At 46.4% G+C, this 25,497-nt stretch overlaps 1 protein-coding gene across 11 annotated transcripts in view; it reads right to left on the bottom strand.

Moving 5' to 3' along the window:
• Positions 1–25,497, bottom strand: part of FHOD3 (formin homology 2 domain containing 3) — a 521,378-nt gene that overhangs the window by 21,137 nt on the left and 474,744 nt on the right. For 9 of the 11 annotated variants that reach the window (XM_044934658.2, XM_044934661.2, XM_044934659.2 and 6 more), the window contains 7 exons: positions 21,649–21,831; positions 19,695–19,814; positions 18,494–18,655; positions 12,442–12,632; positions 6,133–6,325; positions 2,332–2,355; positions 774–948 (listed from right to left, as the gene is read on the bottom strand). In XM_044934658.2, the coding sequence (XP_044790593.2) occupies positions 774–948; positions 2,332–2,355; positions 6,133–6,325; positions 12,442–12,632; positions 18,494–18,655; positions 19,695–19,814; positions 21,649–21,831 (1,048 nt within the window). The remainder of the gene's footprint in view (positions 1–773; positions 949–2,331; positions 2,356–6,132; positions 6,326–12,441; positions 12,633–18,493; positions 18,656–19,694; positions 19,815–21,648; positions 21,832–25,497) is intronic. The other 2 variants (XM_025273207.3, XM_044934668.2) reach the window with 1 other exon arrangement.

The following is a 25,497-nucleotide window of genomic DNA, read 5'->3' as shown; positions in this document are numbered from 1 at the left end:
TCTTAATTCTTAATCCAAGTTAAAAATCCTTTCCAACTTATGAAACAAACTTGGAAACTCTTATCTGTCTTTACCATCTTGAAGCTGCGTTTCCTCTCTGCTCCAAGGATTTAAAAGGCAAAAAGGGACAGCATTTTAATTCCAGGGTCAGCAACCTTTTTCTGTACGCTGCCCAAGAGGAGAAACATTAGGTTCCATGGTCCCGGCAGCCTCTGTCGCAACCCCTCGACTTTGCCCGCAGTGCAAAAGCAGCATAAACGGCACATATACACACAAGGAAGGTGACTGTGTTCCACTAAGACCTTACTTCCAAGGGTAAATGGCCAGCTCAATTTGGCTTGGAGGACATAGTTTGCTGATCTCTGGTTGTTTTTAAAAAATATTTGTCTTTATTTGGCTGTGAACTCTTAGTTGTGGCATGTGGGAACTAGTTCCCTGACCAGGGACTGAGCCAGGCCCCTTGCACTGGGAGCACAGAGTCTTAGCCACTGGACCACCAGGGAAGTCCTGCTGATCTCAGCTTTAAGCCACAAGGGTTCGTTCACAGTACTCTTGCCTCCTGTGTGAACTAAGCTGTGCTTTGGGGAAAGTTGCTGGTTTTCAAAATGAAGCTACGAAGGCAGATCACAAAGGTGAGAGTGAAGGAAAGTGTGATGACGTCAGTATAGAGAGCCCCGGGGAGTGGACCGTCCACTGCCCGGACAGACACACAGCTACCTGGACCCTGTGGGGGGACCCGACACCACGGGCGCCACCCCGGAAGACGGCGTTACCTCGGCTCGCGCGGCTGCGGGTGCGGACGCCCAGCGCCGGGGTGGCGTCCTCCACGGCAGGGGACGAGGTCTTCAGCACAGCCTTCATGTTCTCGTGCTCAGCAGCATCCTCCGCGTAGCTCAGGCCCTGCGGCTGGCTCGGGGGCGCCGGGGAACCGCCAGAGAACTTGCCAGACTGCAAGAGCAAGGGGGTTACGGCATGAGGGGACTCCCCAAAAACCAACTCAAGCTCAGCAAACCTCCAGCTGAGGAAAGCCTTCTCTGTCTCTCTCTATTTTTGTTTACGTGCATTTGGCAGACGCCTTAGTGATGGCAGTCAGTGAGGGCGTCAATGAACTGATGACAGACGGCTGAATGTGGGGCAAGTTCCCTCATCAGAAAGAGCAACCTTGGTCCCAGAAGGACCACACCCATCCCTCTACTGTAATGTATCTCCCGGCTCACTCCCTCTACTGTAATGTGTCTCCCGGCTCACTCCTTCTACTATAATGTGTCTCCCGGCTCACTGCAGATTCCCTCGGGGAAGCCGGCAAGGGGCGATGGACTGCAACTCTGGGAAGAACTCAGAAACCAAATCTAACACCAAAGGCTGGATGTGAGTATTGAAACATGCCTGTTAATCAGATACAGTGTGATTTGTTTTTTCAAATGTGGTGCCAGAAAGCAGTTAAAGCATTTGTATGGATCACTTATTATGGTAGAATTTTAAAAGTGGGATTCAGGTGCAGAATCTTGTCCCCCTCGCTTTACAGAGAAGGAAACTGAGGCCTTCCAAGATGGAGGGATTTGCAAAGGCCCCAAAAGAGTTTGATTCAGGGCCCAGATCAGAACATGGTCCAGAAATCTGTGCTGAAACTGGTGTCTGGCAACACTCACTTCCTTCTCGTTGTGTCAAAAATGTATTTGTTTTCACAAGCATTACACTCCCATGATGAGATTCTCTAATTCTAGGCTAAACAAAGATAGGGTGTATGTTTTACAAGAGGTATGCTAGAATATCGGGCCATATGCACACACAGCCAAACATCTGGTTGAAAAATAAAGAGTCCGTTAGAATAACACTTGCAAAGAGCAGCTCCATCCATCCCTGGCTTCCTCTTTTTACCCACTGTCTCAGCCCTGGTGCTGAAGCCCAGGGCACAGTTGTGGCTCGTACCATCTGCGTGGCTCCTTCCTCATCCTTGGTCTGGGCAGCCCTGCCCTGGCCTCTGGTTCTGGCATCTGCACCAGGGTCAGGGGAAGGAGCCACCACCCGTCCCACCCCTTGTCCACCTGTCCAGCAGGAGGAAGAGATTCGCTGACCCTGCCACCCTTGACAGGGCCTGGGACTCTGGGACAGCTAGGAAAATGCAGTTTCCCTTCAGTCAGTCCCTGGGACACACACCAAGAGAACCCAGTAAGGAGGTTAGTGATCACACGGAAACCCAGCAGAAAACAGTCATGCGAGGTTTAATGCACTGAACAGGGCTGGTGCGTCATGCCGCTCACGTCAGGTTAGATTCTACGGCATACTTGGGAGGGTCACGCATGGCATTCTCCATATTTATAAACATCCTACCTCAACTTCGTCTTCTTCGTCAGTCTACTCGAGAGGACAGGACAGGATGGGAAAGATAGAAGGGATGCTCAGAAGGCACAGAAGTCAGCAAAGATGAGATCATCTCAATGACACATCAAATTCCAATAAAAGGACTCAGCCGCCGCAAGCGGGGATACCCTTCTTGATGTGAGTTGTCGAGCCCTGCCTGCATAGCCCTCCTGTCTGGACACTCTCTGAGAGTCCCAAGACCAGTCTTGACCAAGGTCAGGCCGATTTCCTGAGGCTGCCTAGGAGGACAAAAACTGGTTCACCTGGTCCCCTGACCATTAAAGACCTCTGTGGTCTGGCCATGGGCTGACCATGGTCAGCTGGCTGGTCACTGGGCTGGCTATATCCCAGGGAACCCAGCACCGCCTGCCAGCCATCAGGACCTCCCTCTGCCTGTCTCCATCCATCCACTGTGTCCCTTCCTCTCACTCCGGTGCTGAGCTTCTTCTTGCCCAGGCTGCCAGGTCTGGGTCCCCGCTGAACCCGTCTACACACAGACCACTCAGGACAAGCGGGACCAGTGCCTGGGCAGGTCAGGTCCCCTGACTCCTCAGAAACATCAAACAATTTTTAAAATCTTACCTGTCCCTCATGGAGGCTGTCTGAACTGACACACCATTCTTTTAATTACCACCAGCCAAACTGCTTTAAGTAAGCAAATAAAATATTCCTTTTCCCAAAATAAATTGAGGATGAAAGTCATGTCAATTTCTTAATTCTAAATCAAACACACCCTTAATTTAACTTGTGTTTCCACTGAGGTTACAAGCCAGGACGGCAAATTAGACGCAGGTTTTTGAGAATTGACTAAACTTTTGGGAGCCGAAATGACAAAACGCTTCCAGTTCTACACCGCCTCCAGGCAATCAGCCTTGTGACGAGAGATGACTTTTTCTTTTTTGTAAATCTTAGAGCTTCTTTAACTGGAGAGTTGGCATTGTCCCAGTGATGAGCACACGTGCTACCTCCTGCCCTCTCAACACCCCCCAGTCACTAGCGTTTGCTTTTCACAGAAGAGGAAGCTGGGGTTGGGGAAGATTCAGGGTCTCACCCAGGAGGACCACGGCCCTTGGCAGGGCTGTAAGCATCCTGGGATGGACAGCCTATGTTCTCACTGCCCGTCCAGGGTTGATGAAGGCAGAAAGGGCCACACTTGCCTTGTGCTGTCTTGTCTATGCACCGTGTTGCCTGGAACTAGTTTAGGACACAGGGGAAAAGGCTTGAGTTAAGTTCTCACTGATCCTTACATGGCAGGATTCCTGGAGAGTAAGAAAGGAGGCCTTCTGCACATTCAGAAATAGAGAAAGAAGGGGGGGGGGGCTGACCGTGAATGCGGGGTCTTTAGATTTTACCCAGACTTCTCTGTGCCTCATAAAATGATGGTTTTCCTAAAGTCCTCTCTGTCTAACTGCAACCACTTCCATCCTCATTATTCAGCATCTATATTAAAAATGACTTCCCACAGTTTTCTCTAAAAGTCACTCCCAGCTCTGATGCTCAGGGGCTCTGCGACTCTCTATTGCCTGCTTTTGTCCTCAGTCGTGCATATGTCATTTTCTACCCGGATCATGACACCCGTGGGGTACAAGTTTCTCTGCTACTGTACTCACATCTTCCTAAGAGCCCTGTGCCTTGGTGGGCACACAATGGGTGCTTAACTGAGAGCTGGAAAAACCTGAAGCTGCATACTTTGCGTTGAGTGACAATACCCTAATCTTCCAGCAGATGGCAATCTTTCTACACGAATGGTGCCACTCGTACCATCAAAAACAAGGGCCACCTTGAGGGTGAACCCTGAACAAACCTGTGCTGTCCAGATTTCAATGCAAATTTAAATATTTTTGAATCCAATCCTAGAAACATTTACCCCTGTTTATAAATAGGAGGACTGAATATTTTCAGAAAAGGACACAATTTAAAAATTAGTGGGATCTGTAAAAAAAAAAAAAATCTCAAGAATTTGGCAAGAAATTCTGATGTGTTTTCGTAACTATAAGCATATTGAGTTTGTATTTTTCACACTCCAATGTGTCTCACTGCCACAAACATAAGCACTTCCCTTTTTAAACTTTTAAAAATAATACTTTGGAATGAAATGTAGGCCACAGTTTGCCCAAGTGGGTTCAGTTTGCTTCTTGAGTCACTGTCTTTCCAGGAGGCTGAAGATCCAATTGAACCCAGATTTTAGGAGAGGACATGGAACACTCAGCTGATGCACTGGTCTTCAGAACAATCCGTAGAAAGGGTCCCTTCTGCAGAAATGTGATCTGGGCACTCCCTAAGGATTCAGCAAATTCCAAGGAAAAAAGGATCAAGTGTAGGGTTAATGGTAAGGAGACTAGTCCCTGGTTCTCCTTCATAACGCCTTAAAATTGAAACACAATTTCTAAGATAATTCATCTGAGAAGGTCACACCCCTCAGGAATGTGACTAGCAATCATATTTCCTATTATATGTCTTACAAGATGATTGACCACCGTGGGCACAGAAGGCAGCCTCAGTGAGGTCTTAACTGAGCATATTCCTCCCCAGAGAAACCTGCCTGACTTGGGTTCAGCAGAGGCTTGCAACCCCCACGATGAGGTCACTCCCTGTGTCTTAGTCCTTTACCTAGTCTGTTCCCTGGATCTGAGGGGCACTGTGCTTCTCAGGTAGATATAAAGAGGGGCGGAGCCTAGCAGGCTACAGTCCGTGCAGTCGCAAGGAATTAGACATGACTGAAGTGAATGAACACGTTTCATCAAGGCCCAGCAGCAAGAGGCACCTGCGCTGTGTGTCTTTGTCTCTGGCATCTTCACACAGCGCTTTGCCCTCCACACGGCGTCCACGGTACGTGTGGGCTCGGTGCTGAGGTGGAAGAGATGGAGGACAAGCCCAGGGGCTGGGGAAGCATGAGAGTGTGCAGGGCTCCCCAAGGGGCCATCAGAGACTCCTGCTAAATTCACTGTCCTCTGGGCTCTCCTATCTTCTAACTCAAGGGACTGCCAAGAGCCCGTAAGATTATGTCTTTGAGCAACCACATCAGTTATTTCTCCATTCAAATGCCCAGAATGGGTGGTCCACGTGTCAACTGATTGATTATGTAATATTATCCTGATTATTAAAATCCTGAATCAATTCCCAAATCAGAACCTTTGTCTTCCTCTGGTGTCATTATCTTTTAGACTTTTTCTTCTCCTCTTTCAATTCTAGCCACTTCACAAAGGTTGAAAATGGAATCAAGTATTCAACGTCATTAGCAGTACTCTTGCCTGGAAAATCCCATGGGCGGAGGAGCCTGGTGGGCTGCTGTCCATGGGGTCTCGAAGAGTCGGACACGACTGAGCGACCTGACTTTCACTTTTCACTTTCCTGCATTGGAGAAGGAACTGGCAACCCACTCCAGTGTTCTTGCCTGGGGAATCCCAGGGACGGGGGAGCCTGGTTGGCTGCCGTTTATGGGGTCGCACAGAGTCGGACACGATTGAAGCGACTTAGCAGCAGCAGCAGCAGCAGCATCACACAGCCCACCAAGTTAATTACTTTGTGTGGTAGGTTAAAGTTCCTCCACCAGCCACCCCTCCTTAATTTACAACTTAGTTTGAAGTTTGTTATATTTCAGATTTTCACCGAAGTGGTAGAGGGACAGTTTAAGAGCATCTTTTAAAAGAGGCAAATTTTTTTCACAATCAAAAAAAGAGAAAAGTGCAGCCTCTAAACTGTGGAGAGGTTCTATGGTTGATCAGACATTCAGAATAAATGACGTAAAGAAACTGACTTCATGAAACTTACATCAGTGATCATCTTCCCCCGGGTCTTGTTTCTCTCTCTGTGGTTGGCCCGTTTCTGTTTCTGCTGCAGAACTCTCTCCCTGGTGGTGCGGTACTCCAGTGCGAACTCACTGATGATCCTGCAGAACTTGTTTATGTTCACTTCCCGAATCGCATACGGTGGGTGGCCCATAAAGAGGAGAAAGGAGTGGAACCTGCCGTGAAGAAACAATGATGGCAAGGACTTCAGATTTGAGGAACAAAAATCAGCTGTCTGCAGACTTTCAGTTAAAAAAAAAACACCAAAGATATTGTTCTTTGTTCTTGGGGTTCTTTGAGGTTAAAGAGTGAAACGAAGGTCTGTCTAGTCAAAGCTATGGTTTTTCCAGTAGTCATGTATGGATGTGAGAGTTGGACTATAAAGAAAGCTGGGTGCCGAAGAATTGATGCTTTTGAATTGTGGTGTTGGAGAAGACTCTTGAGAGTCCGTTGGACTGCAAGGAGAGCCAACCAGTCCATCCTAAAGGAAATCAGTCCTGAATATTCATTGGAAGGACTGATGCTGAAGCTGAAACTCCAATACTTTGGCCACCTGACGCGAAGAACTGACTCATTTGAAAAGACCCTGATGCTGGGAAAGATTGAAGGCGGGAGGAGAAGGGGCCGACAGAGGATGAGATGGGACAGAGGATGAGATGGTTGGATGGCATTACTGACTCAATGGACATGAGTTTGAGTAAACTCTGGGAGTTGGTGATGGACTGGGAGGCCTGGCGTGCTGCAGTCCATGGAGTCATGAAGAGTCGGACATGACTGAGCCACTGAACTGAACTTAAAGAGTGAAAATGTAACCAGAAGTCAAGTTCAGCTAACCTTCTCACTGATGGAGGTGGTTTGTTTTCAGGAGATTAAGTACTTTTTCCTTCTTATCTGTGTTTTAATGTTTTTTTTTTTTAAATTGGTGTGTAAAACTTTTATAAGAAAAATGATAAAGTACTATTCTAAGAAAGGGCTTCCCTGGTGGCTCAGTTGGTAAAGAATCCACCTGCAATGCAGGAGACCTAGGTTCAATCCCTGGGTTGGGAAGAGCCCCTGGAGAAGGGAAAGGCTACCCACTCCAGTATTCTGGCCTGGAGAACTCCATGGACTGTATAGTCCATGGGGTCACAAAGAGTCAGACACAACTGAGTGACTTTCACTTTCACTTTTAAGAAAAGTATTGCATGTTTTCTAGCTCATATGAAAACTGAGTAGGGGTAAAGAAATGCTGCTTAGCAATTTTAGAGAAGTTAAATGAATAGATGGAATTGACAGGAACATATTTTGAATAACACGCTAATTAATGATTTGTAAAAAGATGTTTATAAGCACATAAAATTTACTTCAGCTATTTAGTATATAAATGAAAGTCACTGAATTCTATTTACTTAAAACTTTTAGAAAAGAAAAACGAACAAAGATGTATCTAATTTTTAGTTATTCAGGAAATGAGAAACAAGATACTAGGAGACAAAGGGAAATTTTTGTGTACAACAAACAGTATATATAATTGATATCACTAATTGTAGAAAAAAACATTTTTGATCACTTAATTTATACAGTTTAAAAGGGGTTTGGTATGTTTTTCAAATAAGGGACAGTAGATTAGTCTATTTGTGGAGAATACTAAAGGAGAACATACAACATAAAATTAGAAAGGGATATAAAAATGCTATTTACAACCAAAAATGCTAGTTAAAACCATAAAACTAAGAAGAAACAAACTATAAAAAATTCATGACTTTGTATTAGAAAATGATTTCTTAGATATGATACCAAAGGCATAGGCACCCAAAGGGAAAAAAAAATAGATAAACTGGACTCCATCAAAATTAGAAACTTCAAAGGATACTCTCAAGATTGAAAAGACAACCCAAAGAATGGAGAAAATATTTGTGAATCATGTCTAATAGGGATTTGTGCCCAGAATACATAGATAAATCTTACTACTCAACACTAAAAAGACAAATAAAAAATTAACAAAAGATCTGAATAGACATTTCCAAAAAGATTATTGGCACATAGTCAATAAGTACATGAAAAGATGCTGAACACCGTTAGTCATTAGGGGGATGCCAATTAGAACCACAGCGAGACACCACTTCACATTCACTGTGACGGCTATAATACAAAAGACGGACACGCGCAAGCGCTGGTGAGGATGCAGGGAAATGGGGGACCTCACACGGTCCTGGCGGGAACGCAGAATGGTTCCGCCGCGGTGGAAAAGACGGACACGCGCAAGCGCTGGTGAGGATGCAGGGAAATGGGGGACCTCACACGGTCCTGGCGGGAACGCAGAATGGTTCCGCCGCGGTGGAAAAGACGGACACGCGCAAGCGTTGGTGAGGATGCAGGGAAATGGGGGACCTCACACGGTCCTGGCGAGAACGCAGAATGGTTCCGCCGCGGTGGAAAAGACGGAGCTCCTGGAGAGTTAAACACGGAGCCACTCTGTGCCGCAGCAGTGTCATCCCTGTGTGTGCGTGCTCAGTCACTTCCTTGTGTCCAACTCTGTGCAACCCCATGGACCGTAGCCCCCCAGGCTCCTCTGTCCACAGGATTCTCAGGCAAAAATACTGGAGTGGGTTGCCACGCCCTCCTCCAGGGGATCTTCCTGACCCAGGGATCAAATCCACGTCTCTTGAGTCTCCTGCATTGGCAGGAGGGTTTCTTACCACTAGCGCCACCTGGGAAGCCCCTCCATTCCTATACATTCACTCAAAAGGAATGGAACTATGGGTCCACACAAAACCTACACAAACCCCATGACAGCCCTATTCGTAACAGCCCCAAAGTGGAAACAACCCAAGTGTCCATCAACAGATGAATAAACAAGATGTGGCGTCTCACTCAAACCTGGCCTCACTACCTCTCTGACCTCACTGCCTAGGACGTTAGTCACACTTGACTCCTCATGATTCTTTGAACAAGCCCACCTCAGGCCCCCCATGTGGTGTGTAGGGGACCCTCAGGGGACACAGCTGAGAGCCTGCAGCACCCGTGAGGAGGGGCAGGCGGCCACTCCACTGGGAGGACCACAGGCCCTGACAAGGCCTCCACTGTCAGTTCTTCCCTATGCCCAGAGCATTCTTGCCACAGACAGCAGCCTGGATTGCTCTGTCTTATCCCTTAAGTTCCTGCCCGAATATCACCTCCTCAAGAAGCCTCCCCCAACCATCCAAATAAAACAGCACCTCCCAGTCACTCCCTGTCCCAAATGTACTCCTAATTTTTCTTCCTGGCTCTTATTACTATCTGACATTGTACCCTGGAAATATGACATGATATTAAATGTATTAGGATAGGATACTATACTATATGAATATACGTAAGATGAATCAAGGGAGAACCAATCAGATCACAGCTGGGTCCTCTTTCATACATAAATACAACCCAAGATTCCTTATCCTCCACTTTTTAGAACATTGTTTTTATCTAGAGGGGATCCAATCTTAACATATAAATTGGAGATATGATTCAAATGTACATTGTGCAAACAGAGAAGAAAGTACATTGTACGCTTGAAAAAAAGACTCATGTCCATTTGAGAGCAAAGAGACTGTGGCCTTCCTACAGAAGAGCAAAATGAGTGTACCTTTAAGGGAGTAAAACATTCGAGGGAATGTTTTACTGGAATATAATTGTTTTCAATGTTGTGTTAGCTTCTGCTGTAAACAATGTGAATCAGCTCTGTGTACATACATCCCCTCCCCCTTGAGGCTCCCACCCACCCATCCCATCACACTGGTTTGAGGGATTTTTGTTAATTAAGTGTGTAACTTTCAGAACAGATGGCAAGAAAGTCTTAAGGTTACAGAGGCGCTAGTTCCTCTTATCAGTGTTCTGAGGCACAAACCAAACATCTTTGACCGTTCCCACCATCCCTTCTTTCCTTCACGTGTGTCCATGAGTGGGGTATCTGGCTGAGGGTGGGGAGAGGTGGATTTGGGGGCACCAGGAAGCCAGTGTGGGTGTACACTTGTTTTCCACCTGACTTTCCCCACAGAATGTGGTGGTTCTCCATGCCTCCCAGGAAAGCCTTCCTCCCAGCTCTCACCTGGTCCCCTCTGCGGGGCCTGCTGTGGTGTAACTACAGCCAGTGACTCTGGGACTTGACCAGGGGTTTGCACACCCACAGAGTGGGAATGCCGGTCCCCACACCAGTGAAAAGGGCAGGTTAGTCTGTAGTTTCGGACATCTGGAACAAGATGTTCTTAGGCAACGGTTTGAAAGTCAGGTATTGCCTTAAGAGAACTGCCTAAGTTCTTTCTGCTCCTTTATTAAAAGGGGCCATTGGAGTCACTAAGCGGGAGTGGGGGTGGGGAGGTGTCATCAGACAGGAAAGGGAGGTGGACGCACCTGCCCCATTAGCTCCATGGGAGCTAGAAAAGTGGGGGAGGCCAAATGGGTGCCCAATAATGAGCCTCCGGGATCCAGGTTATACAAGAGCAAGCAACAGCTGGCCAACCAGCTTACCAGGAAGAATAGGCAATCAGAGCAAATGTTGTATGCATTATATACATTTTACACATGCATTATATATATATTCACATATGTGTGTGTGTATATATATATATATATATATATATATATATATATATACAGATATACATACACACACATAAACACACACACACACAATAGCTTAGGGAACAGATGTATCAGCAAAACAGAGTTTTAAACTTTCCGGGATAAGATGGTTACTGTGACCAGGCATAATAGCTTTACAAGACTTTCATAAAACTGCTCCAGTTTCCTGACATTCCAAATGGAAACTATTTGTTTATTTGAATCGTTTTAAGTTGGAAATTGCTTGTATCACACAAAGCATGGACGGCCAAAGCCGCTTACATTCTCTGCCTCCCCTCTTTAACCATGTTAAAAGCAGAGTATACTATGCTTTCAGTAAGAAATTTGACAAAATCTCTGATAAGATCCTCCTACCCGGAGGGCAGCTGTGAGGTCCAGATGAAGAACGGGGAGGGCGACTTACAGATGAACAAGTAAATTCCAAAAGTACTGAGTAATGGATAGTTGTCAACCTGGAGGGAAGATTCTGTCCCCTGTTCTTGTCCGGTCTAACACTTAAAGACTACCCCTGCCCACCAAAAAAAGCCTGGATCAAGGCCCAGGAGGTATGATCACCCAAACAGCGCATGATACACACTGGGAGAGGGTTCACAGGCAGACAGGAAAAGGAGGCTTTTAAAAAACTCAGTGTGGGTTCCTATGAAGGAAGGAAAGAAGGAAAGACAGAGAAAGGAGGGAAGGAAAGGAAAAAAGATTTTTAAAAATGTGAAATGTACAAGGATAAGTGAACATGCCACATATTTGTCTGAGACAGTAATAAACTACTCTAGCACAGGAGTGGGAGTGGACTTGAAGAGCAGGTCTCTGGGGAAGGTCTGCCGTTTAGACACCCAGAGGGAGGCCTGCCTTCACAGAGCTGCAGTGAGGCCTGTTTCAGCAGGTCTATTCGCAGAGCAGCTGCTCCATGGAAACCATGGCCTGTGGGCCTGCACGTCTGCTCACCAAGGAGCAGGGCCCAGGACAGAGCACTCAGACTCCAGAGGCCAGCAGGAGGGACCTCCAGCCACGCTCTGCGACGAGACAAAGGAGAACCAAGTGGGGGTGCCTGGTAGGAAACAGCCTGACCCGGGGGGCTGGGACACCCCATCCCGATGCTGCTACCACTTACAGGGAAGACAGCTGTGGACCACCATAGAGCCACCCTAGACCCTCGCCAGCCTCCCTGCAGGAAGCGAGGCCTGCCATGTCACCGCTGTGTCTCCCCGGATCCTCGTGGATCCTGGGACTCTCAGGAAGGCTGGTCCAGAGGATGATGCTCATTGCGGGGTGAGGGCCGCCTCCAGGCAGGCTCAATACAGAGCAGCCATCCGAGAATCCATGAATGAAAGGTCTCGGAAGGCAGACTGCGGACGACACGAGGAAGGGACTTTCCTAACAAGTCAAGCTGCCTTGCAAGGCTGTGTATTCTCTATAGGCAGAACTGCTCAACTAGGTGCAGAGATGCAGAGGCCGACTTGCCAGAGATCTTACAGATGCAGTTCCTGATCGAGTAGGACTTTGGGACGATATTATCTCTGAGATTCCTTCCAAGATTCAGTGGCATTACTGCCATGTGTGTGTTTAAGAAAAATTAAGTGGACTGTCCATCAAAGGTACACTTGCTATATACCAAGAATTTTTAGTATGTTTGTATATGTACCTTCACATCTTGTTTTGCAGAATATCTTCAACATGCCCTTTTACTGATATTTGCACTCACCTGTTAATTATTCTTCTGTGGACAATTTTTAAAATTATAATTCGCTCTGCACAGTCTTTTAGGAACTCTGACATTCGCTGTTTTAAAACTGGTTTCATTTCATGTTTTGCAATTGCCTTGAGGTGATCCCATGAAGCTTTGCATCGTCTCTCCATCTGACATAAATTATCCTGAAGTTGATCAAAGTCAACCTGAAAATCAGAGAGAGAACATTACAAATGTGCTGAAATAACCGGACATCAACCTGATCCGGGAAACCGAACTGCCTCCGGGAAGAAACAAACATCAAAACCCAATTTACATCTTGAAATACAAGTGTATTTATGGCCTAAAAATTATCCACATGTGTATTTGTCATTATCTCTACATCAAATTATTTAGTGATAAAACTTCTCCAAATGAACTCAACACAAGTGTCACTTTTTTTTTTCCATATTTGGAAAGAAATCTTAAGAAAGTCTTTGGGAACTGTAAATTAAAACATGATATCAATGAACTCTAGTACAAGATGAACTGAGCAGATGTCTCATAAAATTTTTCAGAGCTCTCTTATTCTTTAGATATTTCACTTGAGGTTGGAGGAATTCACCAAACTCAGACATGGATGGTCTTAATATGTTAGGGCCAGTTAAGGGGCAGCCAGCTTCTCTTCACCATGATCATTTTTACATTGTGTGACAAATTATTTATCTATTCATTCCCTCATTCAAACAACACTCAGGGAGAAGCGAGGAGTGCATGCCAGTGCCCCCCTCCCGCCCCCAGGTATGAGGAAGACAAAGATCAATGCAGAAAGAGACCAGCTTGCTGTTCCCCAGGAGGCTCATCACGCGGACAGGTGATCACTGAGCACATACACTACCCATCAGGCCTGTGTGTCCGGGTGAGAGTCAGTGTGTGGTCCACCCCCATCTGTTAGCAGATGCAAACCATGTGTGCAAAGAACAGATGTGACAGAGCATTCACTTTGCTCTTCGGGGAAGTGGGACCAGTTTGTATTGACTGAAGTGAACTGAGATGAGGCTTTCTAAAGGAATGTTTTGATGGAATTTCTAGTCTAAAAATTATGGGAATCAGAGAGTTATCCATGAAGTAAATACACTGAAGGATATTTAATGGAGGGAGATGTGAGAGAGGAAAGAAACTGAGAAGACTAGGAGCAGAAGGAAGAACTAGACAGACCAGTGAGCTGAAGGGAGGCGACAGAGGAGGCTGGAGAGTGAGAGAAGGATAGGGCGAGGGACCAGCAAATGAGGGTCAGGAGGAGAAAGAGAAAGTGTGGATAGGTGAGCCGCCATTGCTCAGATGCTGCGACTGCGGTCACGAGAGCAGGGCCTGGAGGTGAGTGCCCAAAAGGACCGGCTGGAGTGACCTCAGACCTCCAGCCCCACCCTGAGAAAGACAATGGCCAAGTCAAGAAAGGCTGATCCTGTGAGAAGATGTGTCACGAGACAGGATGAAGATGTGCTGAGCAAAGGGGATGTCCAGGGGGTCAGGCAAGACAGCACACGTCATGAATTTCTTGGGTGCTATGGGTGCCAAAACAGAAGGCAAGTTTAGGCAGAGGCTGGGGATTCAGGTAAGCACTGGGGGTTGTGGGACATTGAGAAAAATCATTTGCCTGAAAACAAAGGGATTTGGGATCCAGATTAGAAAAGGATACATTTTCCTATGATACAGTGGAGCTGAGAAAAAAATCTGACATGTTACTGAAAGAAAAAGAAATGCAGCCTTAGAAAAGAAGGACTGACTAGTTCAAAGAGGAAGTCTAGAAAGGGATCCAGATGACCTGAGATCGACACGTAATATTGAAGAGGTCTAGGAGGTGTGAAGCCAGGAGAAGGCAATGGCACCCCACTTCAGTACTCTTGCCTGGAAACTCCCATGGATGGAGGAGCCTGGTAGGCTGCGGTCCATGCGGTCGCTACGAGTCGGACATGATTGAGAGACTTCACTTTGACTTTTCACTTTCATGCATTGGAGAAGGAAATGGCAACCCACTCCAGTGTTCTTGCCTGGAGAATCCCAGGGATGGGGGAGCCTGGTGGGCTGCCATCTATGGGGTCACACAGAGTCGGACACGACTGAAGCGACTTAGCAGCAGCAGCAGGAGGTTTGAAGCCAGTTGTAACCTGTCTAATCATTTGCACCTGGCAGCGACTTTGAGCCACAATATGTTTAATAACGTTAATAAATTCAATAACTTCAGTTCAGCTCAGAATGTACTGAGTCCTTGATCTAACAGGTGATGCCTGTCCAGCACTGCAGTGGGCACAGAGTGAGTGAACAGACACCAACATGAGAGAGAGTTTTCAAGGAAGAGAATCCACTGTGAGCCTTTAAAGGCAGGGAAAGCAACCTCACTGCCAATAGGAAGCAGGTGGGGAGCCTCTGACCAAAAGGTGTCTGAAGAGGGAGATTAATGGAGCATCTTTTGAGAGCTGCAGGGCTGCCTCAGCTGGCTGCCTGCTGCCCTGATGGCACCACCGTGATCTGAGTCTTCACACTACTTCATGGCCTCAGATCCTATTACTGGCCCCACTTCCTGGGGGAGAAACTGTTGCACAGAAAGGTTAAGGAACTTGCGAGAGGCCACACAGCTGGGAGGTGGTGGAGCTGGCATTTGAACCCAAATATCTCTGGCTCCAGAGTCTAAGTTTGTAACCATCAGGTCTTAAGCCTAGGTTTGTCCCTAAAATATTCCACCCTGGGCAGAGAGCTGGCCTGGCCTTCTGTTGCAAGCAGGAAGTCATCGCCAGGAAGCCCTCTCCTGACAACAGGCCCACACGGGCCACTTTCCGTGTGTACGAGGACACAGAGCTGTGCTGTGAGGCAGTCAGATCTTATCAAGTGAGTCTGGGCTGGAGCAGGGCAACTCAGGAACAAGAGCCAGGGCTGCAGAAGGACGGCATGGGGAAAACACACAGTGTGTCAGATTGTTTGACACTCACGCCTTCAAAATGTAAAGCCAGCAATCCTTCCCTTTGAATGTGAGCCAGCTTTAGTGACTTGGTTCTAATGAAGAGAATGTAAAAGCTAGTTCATAAAAAGGGACGAGCATCTGCATGGCGCTCTGTGCATTCTATCCAGATCACATACTTTGGGAAAGACCATCTGCTATGTCATGAAGACACTCAAGGAGCCCTAGGCGAGGCCCACGTGGGAGGAAACTGAGTCTTCTCTCTAAGAACCAGCAGGGAAGTGAACCACCATGGGGAAAACTTCTCCAGCCCCAGTTGAGCTTTCAGATGATGGCAGCCTCAGTTGAAATGTTGACTGAAACTCCAGAAGAGAATCGGAGAAACAACCATCCATGAAATGTTTTTTACTGTCTATTATGGGTTGAAATGTGTCACGCCCAGATTCATATGTTGAAGTCCCAAGCCCCAGTATATCAGAATGTGACTTGATTAAGAAATAGGGTCATTACAGATGTAATTAACTGAATTAGGATGAGGTCACACTGGAGTAGGGTGGACCCCTAGTCCAATATGACTGGTATCCTTACAAGAAGTGGAAACCTGGATGCAGACACACAAGGAGAACATCATGTGAAGGTGAAGGAAGAGGCTGGGGTGATTTCCAGCAAACCATCAGAAGCCAGGAGAGAGATATGGCACACATTTCTCTTTCAAGAGCAACTTACCCTGCCAACAACTTGATCTCAGATTTCTGGCCTCTAGAACGGTGGAACAAATTATTTCTGTTTTCCTAAGTCACCTAGTTTGTGGTGCTTTGTCACAACAACCCTAAGAAACTAATACATTATCCTAAGCCATTAGCTTGGGGGTTATTTGTTACACAGCTGTAGATAACCAATACAAGGCAGAGCCTGTACCGTCACCTGCCTCCACTTCTGGAGCTGTGGGGTCAGGTCAGTGACCACTTGTCACTATTTCTCTTTGAAAGGTAACCCGACTTGTCAGCACTGCACAAGCCTGTGAGGCACCCCGCCTCAACCTCTCTAGGAGCAGCCAGAGCTGTGCCCACCTCTACTCATTTCCCCCCAAGCCCTGGTGGGACAAAGTTTTCCTCCAGACACTAGAGTTACCTGCTCCTTGGGGGGTTGCAATGATGACCCCCAAAGCAACACATCAGGGGATGGAATGAATGTGGCTGGGGAATCCCTGATGTAGGCTGTGCACCTGTCTACACAGAAGGTGCCCCTCAGTGTCTCCCAACTTTGAGAGTAAAAGCTAAGAAGTGGTGGTAGGGGCCCTCTTGGCCTCCTGTTTGAAGTCACAAGGACTTGGGTCAATAGTCATCCTTCAGAATCGCTAAGGTTAACAGGGAGAAGCGACCCACAGTTCTGGCTTGTGTAGTCAGGTTTTAAACAAGGAAAGGCCCGAAACGGGGGGCCAGTCTGGTGCAGGGGGCCTAAGCCAGGGCAATTCTCAGCACAAGCAGTCTCCACCCAGTAGAAGGCCCTGGAAAGAACAAAGGACTAGATGTAAAAAGGAAACTGACTTATTCTGGAAATGGGGATCCAGAGGCCAGGAAGACTTCATCTCAAGAATTACTCCTAACAGTCTTCTGAGAAGGTGTTCATGGGGGGATGTCAGAGCAGCAACTAAATGACCCCTGTTGGGACATTCAGAGGGGCTTTTTGCCTTGGTTAGAATGCTAAAGTAATATTTCTAAAGACTTCAGAACAGGGCTTGGCACAGAGTAAATATGGTGAGAGTGCCTATGAAATAGAAAAGTCTGCCTACTCAGAGTTGCAGGCTTGCTGGTCATGCCTGTTTCTGCTTCAAGGCAGGACCACCCATCACACTGGCTCAGGGTCCCCTGCTCATGGATCTGGCAGCTGCCAGCTAGGGGAAGGTGAAGGAGGGTCCCAGGGTGCAGGTCCCCAAGAGCCAGCTCTGATGGGAAAGACAGAGAGAGGAGAGCTCCCTGAAGGGGAGCTTAGCAAAGCCTTTCCCCCTTCCTGCCCACCACAGTCTCTCCGATGATCACGCGTGCAGGCTCAGTTGCTTCTGTCATGTCTGACTCTTTGCGACTTTATGGACTGTAGCCCGCCAGGCCCCTTTGTCCATGGGACTCTCCAAGCAAGAATACTGGAGTGGGTTGCCATTTCCTCCTCCAGGAGATACTCCTGACGCTGGCATTGAACTCACATATGTGACTAGTGTCTCTGATGCTGGCATTGAACTCACATATGTGACTAGTGTCTCCTGTATTGCAGGCAGATTCTTTACCCACTGAGCCACCTGGGAAGCCCTCCTACAACCATACTAGACTCCAGTGAGTCCCAGAGCTAAATGCAGTTCGGCCAGGTTGTCTTTCTGCGAGTTTTCCCACACAGGCCTGGCTCCTGTGTCCTACTGAAGACCCTCCCTGCGAGTTCCCTGTTGCTTTCAAGACCCTCACGTCTCCCGGTTCTGCTGTGTTTGGGATCCCTCTGTGGTTATTGGGCTGCAATAATGCTCCTGCAGCGAGGGCAGCTGGCTGTCCAGCTCTCACCACTAAACCAAAGTTCATGAAGATTTTAATTCTGCGCTAAGCTTAAGAGACTGCTATAAGGGTCCAATGCTATACACTGTTTACAGCCCCATAAAACTGTTCCCTCGGTGTAAGATCACAGGCATGGCCAACCTGTGAGGGGCAGGGGGCCAGGGGTGCCCTTAGTTCCCTGGCTCCACACCTCACTGCAGGGCCCTATGGAAGTTTTAGGGGGGCCAAAGTGCATCTTTTGGATATTTTTGTCACCTAAAACCAGCTGGGTGGTTTCTCTGCTCTGGAGAAGCCAGCCTGGTGAGTACGGCGGCTGACCAGGGGACGTGGGGTTAGGACGGACTGGGAACGGCAGGCTTGCCTCACATACCTCAGCAGGAAAGAATCTGACAGAGAACCAGAGATGGGAAAGTGATCTCAAACGTCCATTAGAAATGGCAGGAGGTGAGGTTTATTCACAGATTCTAGAGCAGGGGGTGCAAACAGCACATGGGCGTTTCGGTTAACAGGGCCTGCCCTCCGCAGAGATGGCGGGTGCAGACCCCCAGCTCTGGGGGAGAGAGGCCCCACCTGCCCCGCCGTGGCCCACACGTACCTTGGCTGACCTGGTGACGGCCCCGATCTCCGAGTACAGGTCCGAGCTGTCCGGGAAGTTCTCCACCACCATGGTGCACACGTGGTGGAGAAGTGACTGCTTGTGCACTGTGTCTTTGACTTCTGGAACCTTCTCGAGGTAGCTTAACTCAAACGCTTTGGCCTATTTGGGCAACATAACATAAGAGAATGGAAGAACAAGCTTTTTTCTTTTTTTAAAAAGCAATTGGAGGATAATTGCTTTACAATGTTGTTTTGGTTTCTGCCATACAACAGTGTGAGTCAGCTATAAGTAGACATATGTCCCTCCCTGTGAACCGCCCTCCCACCCCCGCACCCCATCACACCCCTCTAGGTCGTCACAGAGCGCCAACTTGAGCTCCCCGTGTTATACAGCTACTTCCCATTTTGTTATTTATTTTACATATGGCAATGTCTATGTTTAAAAGCTACTCTCTCTATTTGTCCTACCCCCTTCTTCCCCTGATGTTCTCTATGTTTGCCCTCATCAAAAAAAAATCTATAAACAGTAAGTGCTGGAGAGGATGTGGAGAACAAGTGTTATGCAGGCTCTTAGAAAGGTACAAATGGTTAGAATTAACACCCTCTTGGAGACTGAAGCATCTCAGGCCACATACTTCAACATCCTTAGCGGACCACACAAGCACCAGCCACCCTGATAGTGAAATGAGCCTCCAGCCCTTCCTGATCATGGCCGTCAGCCATGGGCTAGGGCTCTGCTCCTAAATCAGGGTGCTGGGTGTGGGGTTTCTGCCATGTAGGTAGCCACAACTTCCCTAATCCCTTCCCTGCTGGGGATTTTCTACTTCCTGGCTAAAGATAGGCCAGTTTTTTGTTTAAGTGTGTTTACAATGTGTACGGGTACAAATATTTAAGTAATAAGTTCAGGGAGAAAAAGAAAAAAACTGTAGAAGAAAACATTTCCAAAGTCAATTGTGAGAGGAGCCAATCTTCCTAAGGAATAATGTGCTTATTTTTTTACATTTTCTTATTTACAGCAAGATAAAGGCTTGAATAAATAGGCCCTGCTATTTTAAGGACAAAACCTCTAAATTTTCACCAAAAAACAACATCAGTGAAAACTGTTCAACTGTGCCTCAGAAAATCAGTGATCCACCAGCAAGGGGAGGGAGGGGATTCTGTGACCAGGGAGGTCGGAGGAAAAGGATGGGGAGACTTACATTAGTTCCATTTAGAAAGTTCCCAATGGCTAAGAGAGTAGACAGGATAAAGCCCAAGGTTTTATTGTTCTCCAACTGGTCTATTCCTTCCTTCAGGTCCAAAAGTGGTTCTGCCACTTCCTTTCAATTAAAAAAAAATTAGAAGATGATAGAGTGTGCACTTTGGCTTTACTTTATTCTTTCACATTTTTGTACAAGGTCAGAACCAGTGGAGTCCTCCCAGTGTAAGGCAATCCCGTGTGACTGGCACATGCTTTAAGGTATGGAAAAGGGCAGAAAGGTGACAGGAGAAAGTCTGGCCCCAAAGTCTCTTCAGTGGAGACTAGGTGGGTCCCTGTGGCTCACAGGAGCTTGGCTAGGTGTCTTCCCCTTTTTCTGCCCATCTCCCAAGCTCTCTCCTGACTATGGCTGATGCCTACAGAATTCATCCTTCACATGTTCCTTCAGCGTCTGAATCACAGTCTTCCTCTTTGTCTTTCTCCTCCCAGGCAGGTGACACTGGAAACTGGCATCACTGTCCCAGGACCCAGGTCTCTTAATGTCTAACTCTAGGTACCCTGTGGCTGGCCACCTCTTGGCCTGGGTTGCTTTCTAGAAGACCACCATCCTCATGACTCCCATCGCCTTCCTAACTCCCAGTCTCTCAAATGTGTAGCCTGTCCTATAACCTCGTGGCCTCGGTCTCTCCTTCCCTCTGTCCTATTGTTTCATAACAGCCCCCCACCTCAGCGTCCTCACTGAGGCTCTCCCTGAGCACGGACCCCAAAACCAGCAGCTTGCGCTTCATTCATTCCAGCCTTACTTCTGCTCAGCAGGCCCTACCAGTCCCCAGCCAAGGCTGACTTGATGACCAGTTTTCTCCATGAAGTTACTTCACTTTGATACAGAAAATCACCCGAACATGCCGACTGGTTTTGCAACCAAGTTACCTTAGCCCCCCTAGACTTCATCCCTGTCCAATTCGGGAATGAAGTCAAACACAGCAGTTTCTCCTGAAACACCCTAAGCCAAGAGGTGGCTTAGGGGGTGGTGGTTCAGGCCAAGAGGTGGCCAGCCACAGGGTGTCTAGAGGAGACATTAGGAGACCTGGGTCCTGGGACAGTGATGCCAGTTTCCAGTGTCACCTGCCTGGGAGGAGAAAGACAAAGAGGAAGACTGTGGTTCAGACGCTGAAGGAACATGTGAAGGATGAGTTCTGTAGGCATCAGCCATAGTCAGGAGAGAGCTGACTAACACACTGCTACCTGTGTGGCCCTCAGTAAGGAACGTACTCGTCCTTTACAGAAAGAGGAAGATCACACAGCCTCTCCACCTTCCCCGGGCACTTCTCACTCAAGCTCACCTCCAGCTCACCGTGCATCCCTCCCTTGTTCTCTCCATTGATTTCTTCTGCTCGGTCTGCAAAAATACCTCGTGCCAGACCAGAGAGGACACCTGCTTCTTCTACTTTCTACTAGGATGAGTCTTCCCTGCCTTCACTATCAAAAACCCTTTCCTTCTACGCTCCTTCCAAACTCTTGCAATCTGTCCATCTCAGGTTTTCTACTGAAAGCCTCTCTCAGAGGAGCTCAATGACCTGCTAATTACCACAGTCAACGGCAGTGAGGCGACCATCATCAGACAGAAGGATTACAAGTCACTTTCCATATTGTGTTTTTCTGTATTTTCTACATTGAGCATATAGAGTCAGAAAAACATTTAAAAGTTGTTTTTTTTTGTTTGTTTTTTTTTTTAACCAGTCAAGTATCTGAGGCTGGTGTCAGGCAGACACTTTAGAATAACCCCTCAATGGTATAGGCTGTTCAACACTCAGGGTATACACGTCCCCAGCACCATCAACTCACCCTTCAAACCCTGCCTCAGGAATAACACTTCACTACATTCACCACTAAAAAAATGTACTTTCTCTACCCTGGGGACATAAGACTGGCTGCCTCGCTTCCTAAGTGCTTACCTTTTCTGTAGTTTCATAATCCATTTTGAATGCCCAGAGGTGGAGTCGTGCTGAGAGCTCGCTGATGGAGGAGAGTGTCAGGAGGAACTGCTCTGCGCTGCCCAGGGGCACCTCAGGGTTGGCCAGCTGTGCTTCCTGAATCTTCTGCTTCTCCTCTTCCGTGGGAATCATGGTTAGAATTTTCTGGAAAGATGGAAAGATAGCGTATACTCTTAGTGATGGACCCTGTGATGTTTCCAAATTCATATGGTAATTTTCCAGCCAGGTAGGAGAGATACTCTGTTGTCAGGGCTCTTATCATAAACAGGCATTACATACAAATAAACTTTTGAGACGAGAAGCCCTACGTAGCATCTAAATTCACATTCAATGGTTTTAACATTCCATCTCTCTCTAAATCTCCAGTTTCATAAGCAACTTCCCCAAATTTCCTGAATCTTGTACATGAAGAACATTCCAGGCAAGAAAGGGATGGGAGACAAGAGAAAGGTGAAAGAATAAGATAAAAGATTAGAGACCAGCTCCCTGTACCTTAAATAAAGTGAAACATGTTAAGAACATATACTTCCTCTCATGGATTAATTTTGGATCTTACAAAAATAAATCATTTCCAAAGAACTCAGATTAACTTTTGTACCACAGATCATACTATAATTTTAATTGTTTTAAATATTCCAAATGTATTTCAAGTTTTATATAGAAATTACAACATTTTAACTTATTTAACTTATATGCAGAGTACATCATGAGAAACGCTGGGCTCGAGGAAGTACAAGCTGGAATCAAGATTGCCGGGAGAAATATCAATAACTTCAGATATGCAGATGACACCACCCTTATGGCAGAAAGTGAAGAACTAAAGAGCCTCTTGATGCAAGTGAAAGACGAGAGTGAAAAGTTGGCTTAAAGCTCAACATTCAGAAAATTAAGATCGTGGCATCCGGTCCCATCACTTCATGGGAAATAGATGGGGAAACAGTGGCTGACTTTATTTTTCTGGGCTCCAAAATCACTGCAGATGGTGACTGCAGCCATGAAACTAAAAGACACTTACTCCTTGGAAGGAAAGTTATGACCAACCTAGACAGCATATTCAAAAGCAGAGACATTACTTTGTCAACAAAGGTCCATCTAGTCAAGCCTATGGTTTTTCCAGTGGTCATGTATGGATGTGAGAGTTGGAGTATAAAGAAAGCTGAGCACCAAAGAATTGATGCTTTTGAACTGTGGTGTTGGAGAAGACTCTTGAGAGTTCCTTGGACTGCAAGGAGATCCAACCAGTCCATCCTAAAGGAGATCAGTCCTGGGTGTTCACTGGAAGGACTGATGCTGAAGCTGAAACTCCAATACTTTGGCCACCTGGTGCGAAGAGCTGACTCATTTGAAAAGACCCTGATGCAGGGAAAGATTGAGGGCAGGAGGAGAAGGGGACGTCAGAGGATGAGATGGCTGGATGGCATCACCGACTCAATGGACATGGGTTTGGGTGGACTCCTGGAGTTGGTGATGCACAGGGAGGCCTGGCGTGCTGCAGTTCATGGGATCGCAAAGAGTTGGACACAACTGAGCGACTGAACTGAACATCAAATTCAAGTCTGATTAAGGAACAAACGATGATGGTCTTTACAAAGAGCAATACTTACCTACTAATGGAAACAGAGAAGGCAATGGCACCCCATTCCAGTACTCTTGCCTAGAAAATCCCATGGACGGAGGAGCCTGGTAGGCTACAGTCCATGGGATCGCTAAGAGTCGGACACGACTGAGCAACTTCACTTTCACTTTTCACTTTCATGCATTGGAGAAGGAAATGGCAAACCACTCCAGTGTTCTTGCCTGGAGAATCCCAGGGACGGGGGAGCCTGGTAGGCTACCGTCTATGGGGTCACACAGAGTCAGACACGACTGAAGTGACTTAGCATAGCAATGGAAACAGTATCACTTTCTGCTTCTATTTGTTTCTGGTAAAAGTCAATTTTGGAAGACAGAGGAAGCAAACAGGTGTCAGAAGGATCATGATTCTTATAGGTTCAAATTCCTCAGCGATTACAGTTTTAATGAAGGTCAAAATTCCCATCATGTGACACTGCACATGCAACGTTATTAAAGGGAAGGTGTCATTATTTTTCTCTCAATTAACAAATGAGGATATCAAAGCAAAGAAATACACACTGCACCATGCTTTTTAGTAACTTACATTAATTCATTAATTCTAAGCAGCTTTAGTTACTGCTCAACAATAGCAAACCTCTGGATAAGGTGTAGGAAGGAGTTCCAGTTCTGGGAGACATGGGTAAGCACTGTCCCACTGAATGCAACTACACGCCCTGGACAGTAGTCAAGGGGCAGCTATTTGAAGACTTTAAAATAAAATCAATAGTAGCAGGTGGACAGAGGGAAAAAAGACCAGAACTGGAAGTTCAACTGAACTGGTAATGAGTTGACCATTTTCCCTCTGGTATTCCCCAACCTGGGATCAGGCAGCCAAAGTCTGGAAGAGGGTATCAGGGGCAGACAGAGAGCTCCAGGGGAGGCTTTGAGTTCTTTCTCCTGGTGTGGGAAAGGGTCTCCGAGTGGTGACAGCAGGGTTTGCAGGTCCAAAATCTAACGTGAAGGGAAACTTCCTCTCCCATCAGTGGAGCTGTGGCCCCAAGAGGTGGGGCCAACCCCTTTTGCTCTTCTTCTCCACCCTCGCTTGGCTTAGCCCCAGACATAGGCACAGTGATAGCAAGTGTGTGGCAAAGTGAGGTAACTAAAGTCCCAGCTTTACTAAAAAGGAAGGCCCCAGAAACCCGGAAAGCAATGGGGAGGTCATGAAAAATGAAGAGCCTGCCAAGCAAGGGCACAAAGCGCTTTCAGAACTTCTGAGCTTCTCCCTGAACTGCTCATGTGTGAATCTGACCTTCAACAGCATGTCAGAGGCTTTGAGACCTGAACTGGACTTTGAAAACTGAGCTGCCACTGAGACCACAGTCTGCAGAAGGTAGGTCAGAATCTGTGGCCTGAACTCAAATAGGTGATGGAACAATTCTCAAATTCATTTTATGAGATTAGAATGAGCCTGATAAAAAAAAAACTCAACAAAGATAATACAAGAAAACTCCAGACCAATATCTTGATGAACCAGATGTAAAAAATCCTTAACAAAATATTTTAGAGTATATAACTAAATGCCAATATTTTAAGATATATAAATCTATTGCTATATTTTATATAGCAATATATTTTAAAATAATCTCAAGGTTGGCTCAATATGAAAAAAAAATCAATCAATGCAATTAATCTACCAGATTAACAGTGTGAACAAGAAAATTCACAGTCATTTCAATTGATGCAAAGAAATTTTGATAAAACTCAATTTCCATTCACAACCAAAAACTCAGGAACCTATAATAGAAGAAATTTTTCCCACTTGACAGGTGACATTAATGGAAAAAAAAACACAACTCATTTCATACTTAATGGTGACAGAGAGAATGTTTTCCCTCTAAGATGTGGAACAAGACAAGGTGTCCACTCTCACCATTCTTATTTAACATTGTGTAGAAATCCTGTTGAGGTACATAAAATTTCAAAAATACCTACAGATTGGAAAGGAAAAGATAAAACTGTCCCCATCACAGAGGGCATAATTGTCCACATAGAAAATTTTGAGGAATCTACAAAACAGCTTAGTGAGTAAACAATGTTACATGATACAAGGTCAGTATACAGAAAATCCATTTTATTTCTGTACATTACTAAGGTGTAATCACAAACTAAATTTTTTTTTAAAATACTGTTTACAATGAAATACTTAGGGATGAATCTAACAAAGTATGTGTAGAATGTGCCTGTGGAAAGTAGAAA

Source organism: Bubalus bubalis, chromosome 22 (genome assembly GCF_019923935.1).
Source record: "Bubalus bubalis isolate 160015118507 breed Murrah chromosome 22, NDDB_SH_1, whole genome shotgun sequence".
NCBI lineage: Eukaryota > Metazoa > Chordata > Mammalia > Artiodactyla > Bovidae > Bubalus > Bubalus bubalis.
The sequence above is the reverse complement of the archived record's forward strand: the minus strand, read 5'-3'. Positions and strand labels throughout refer to the sequence as shown.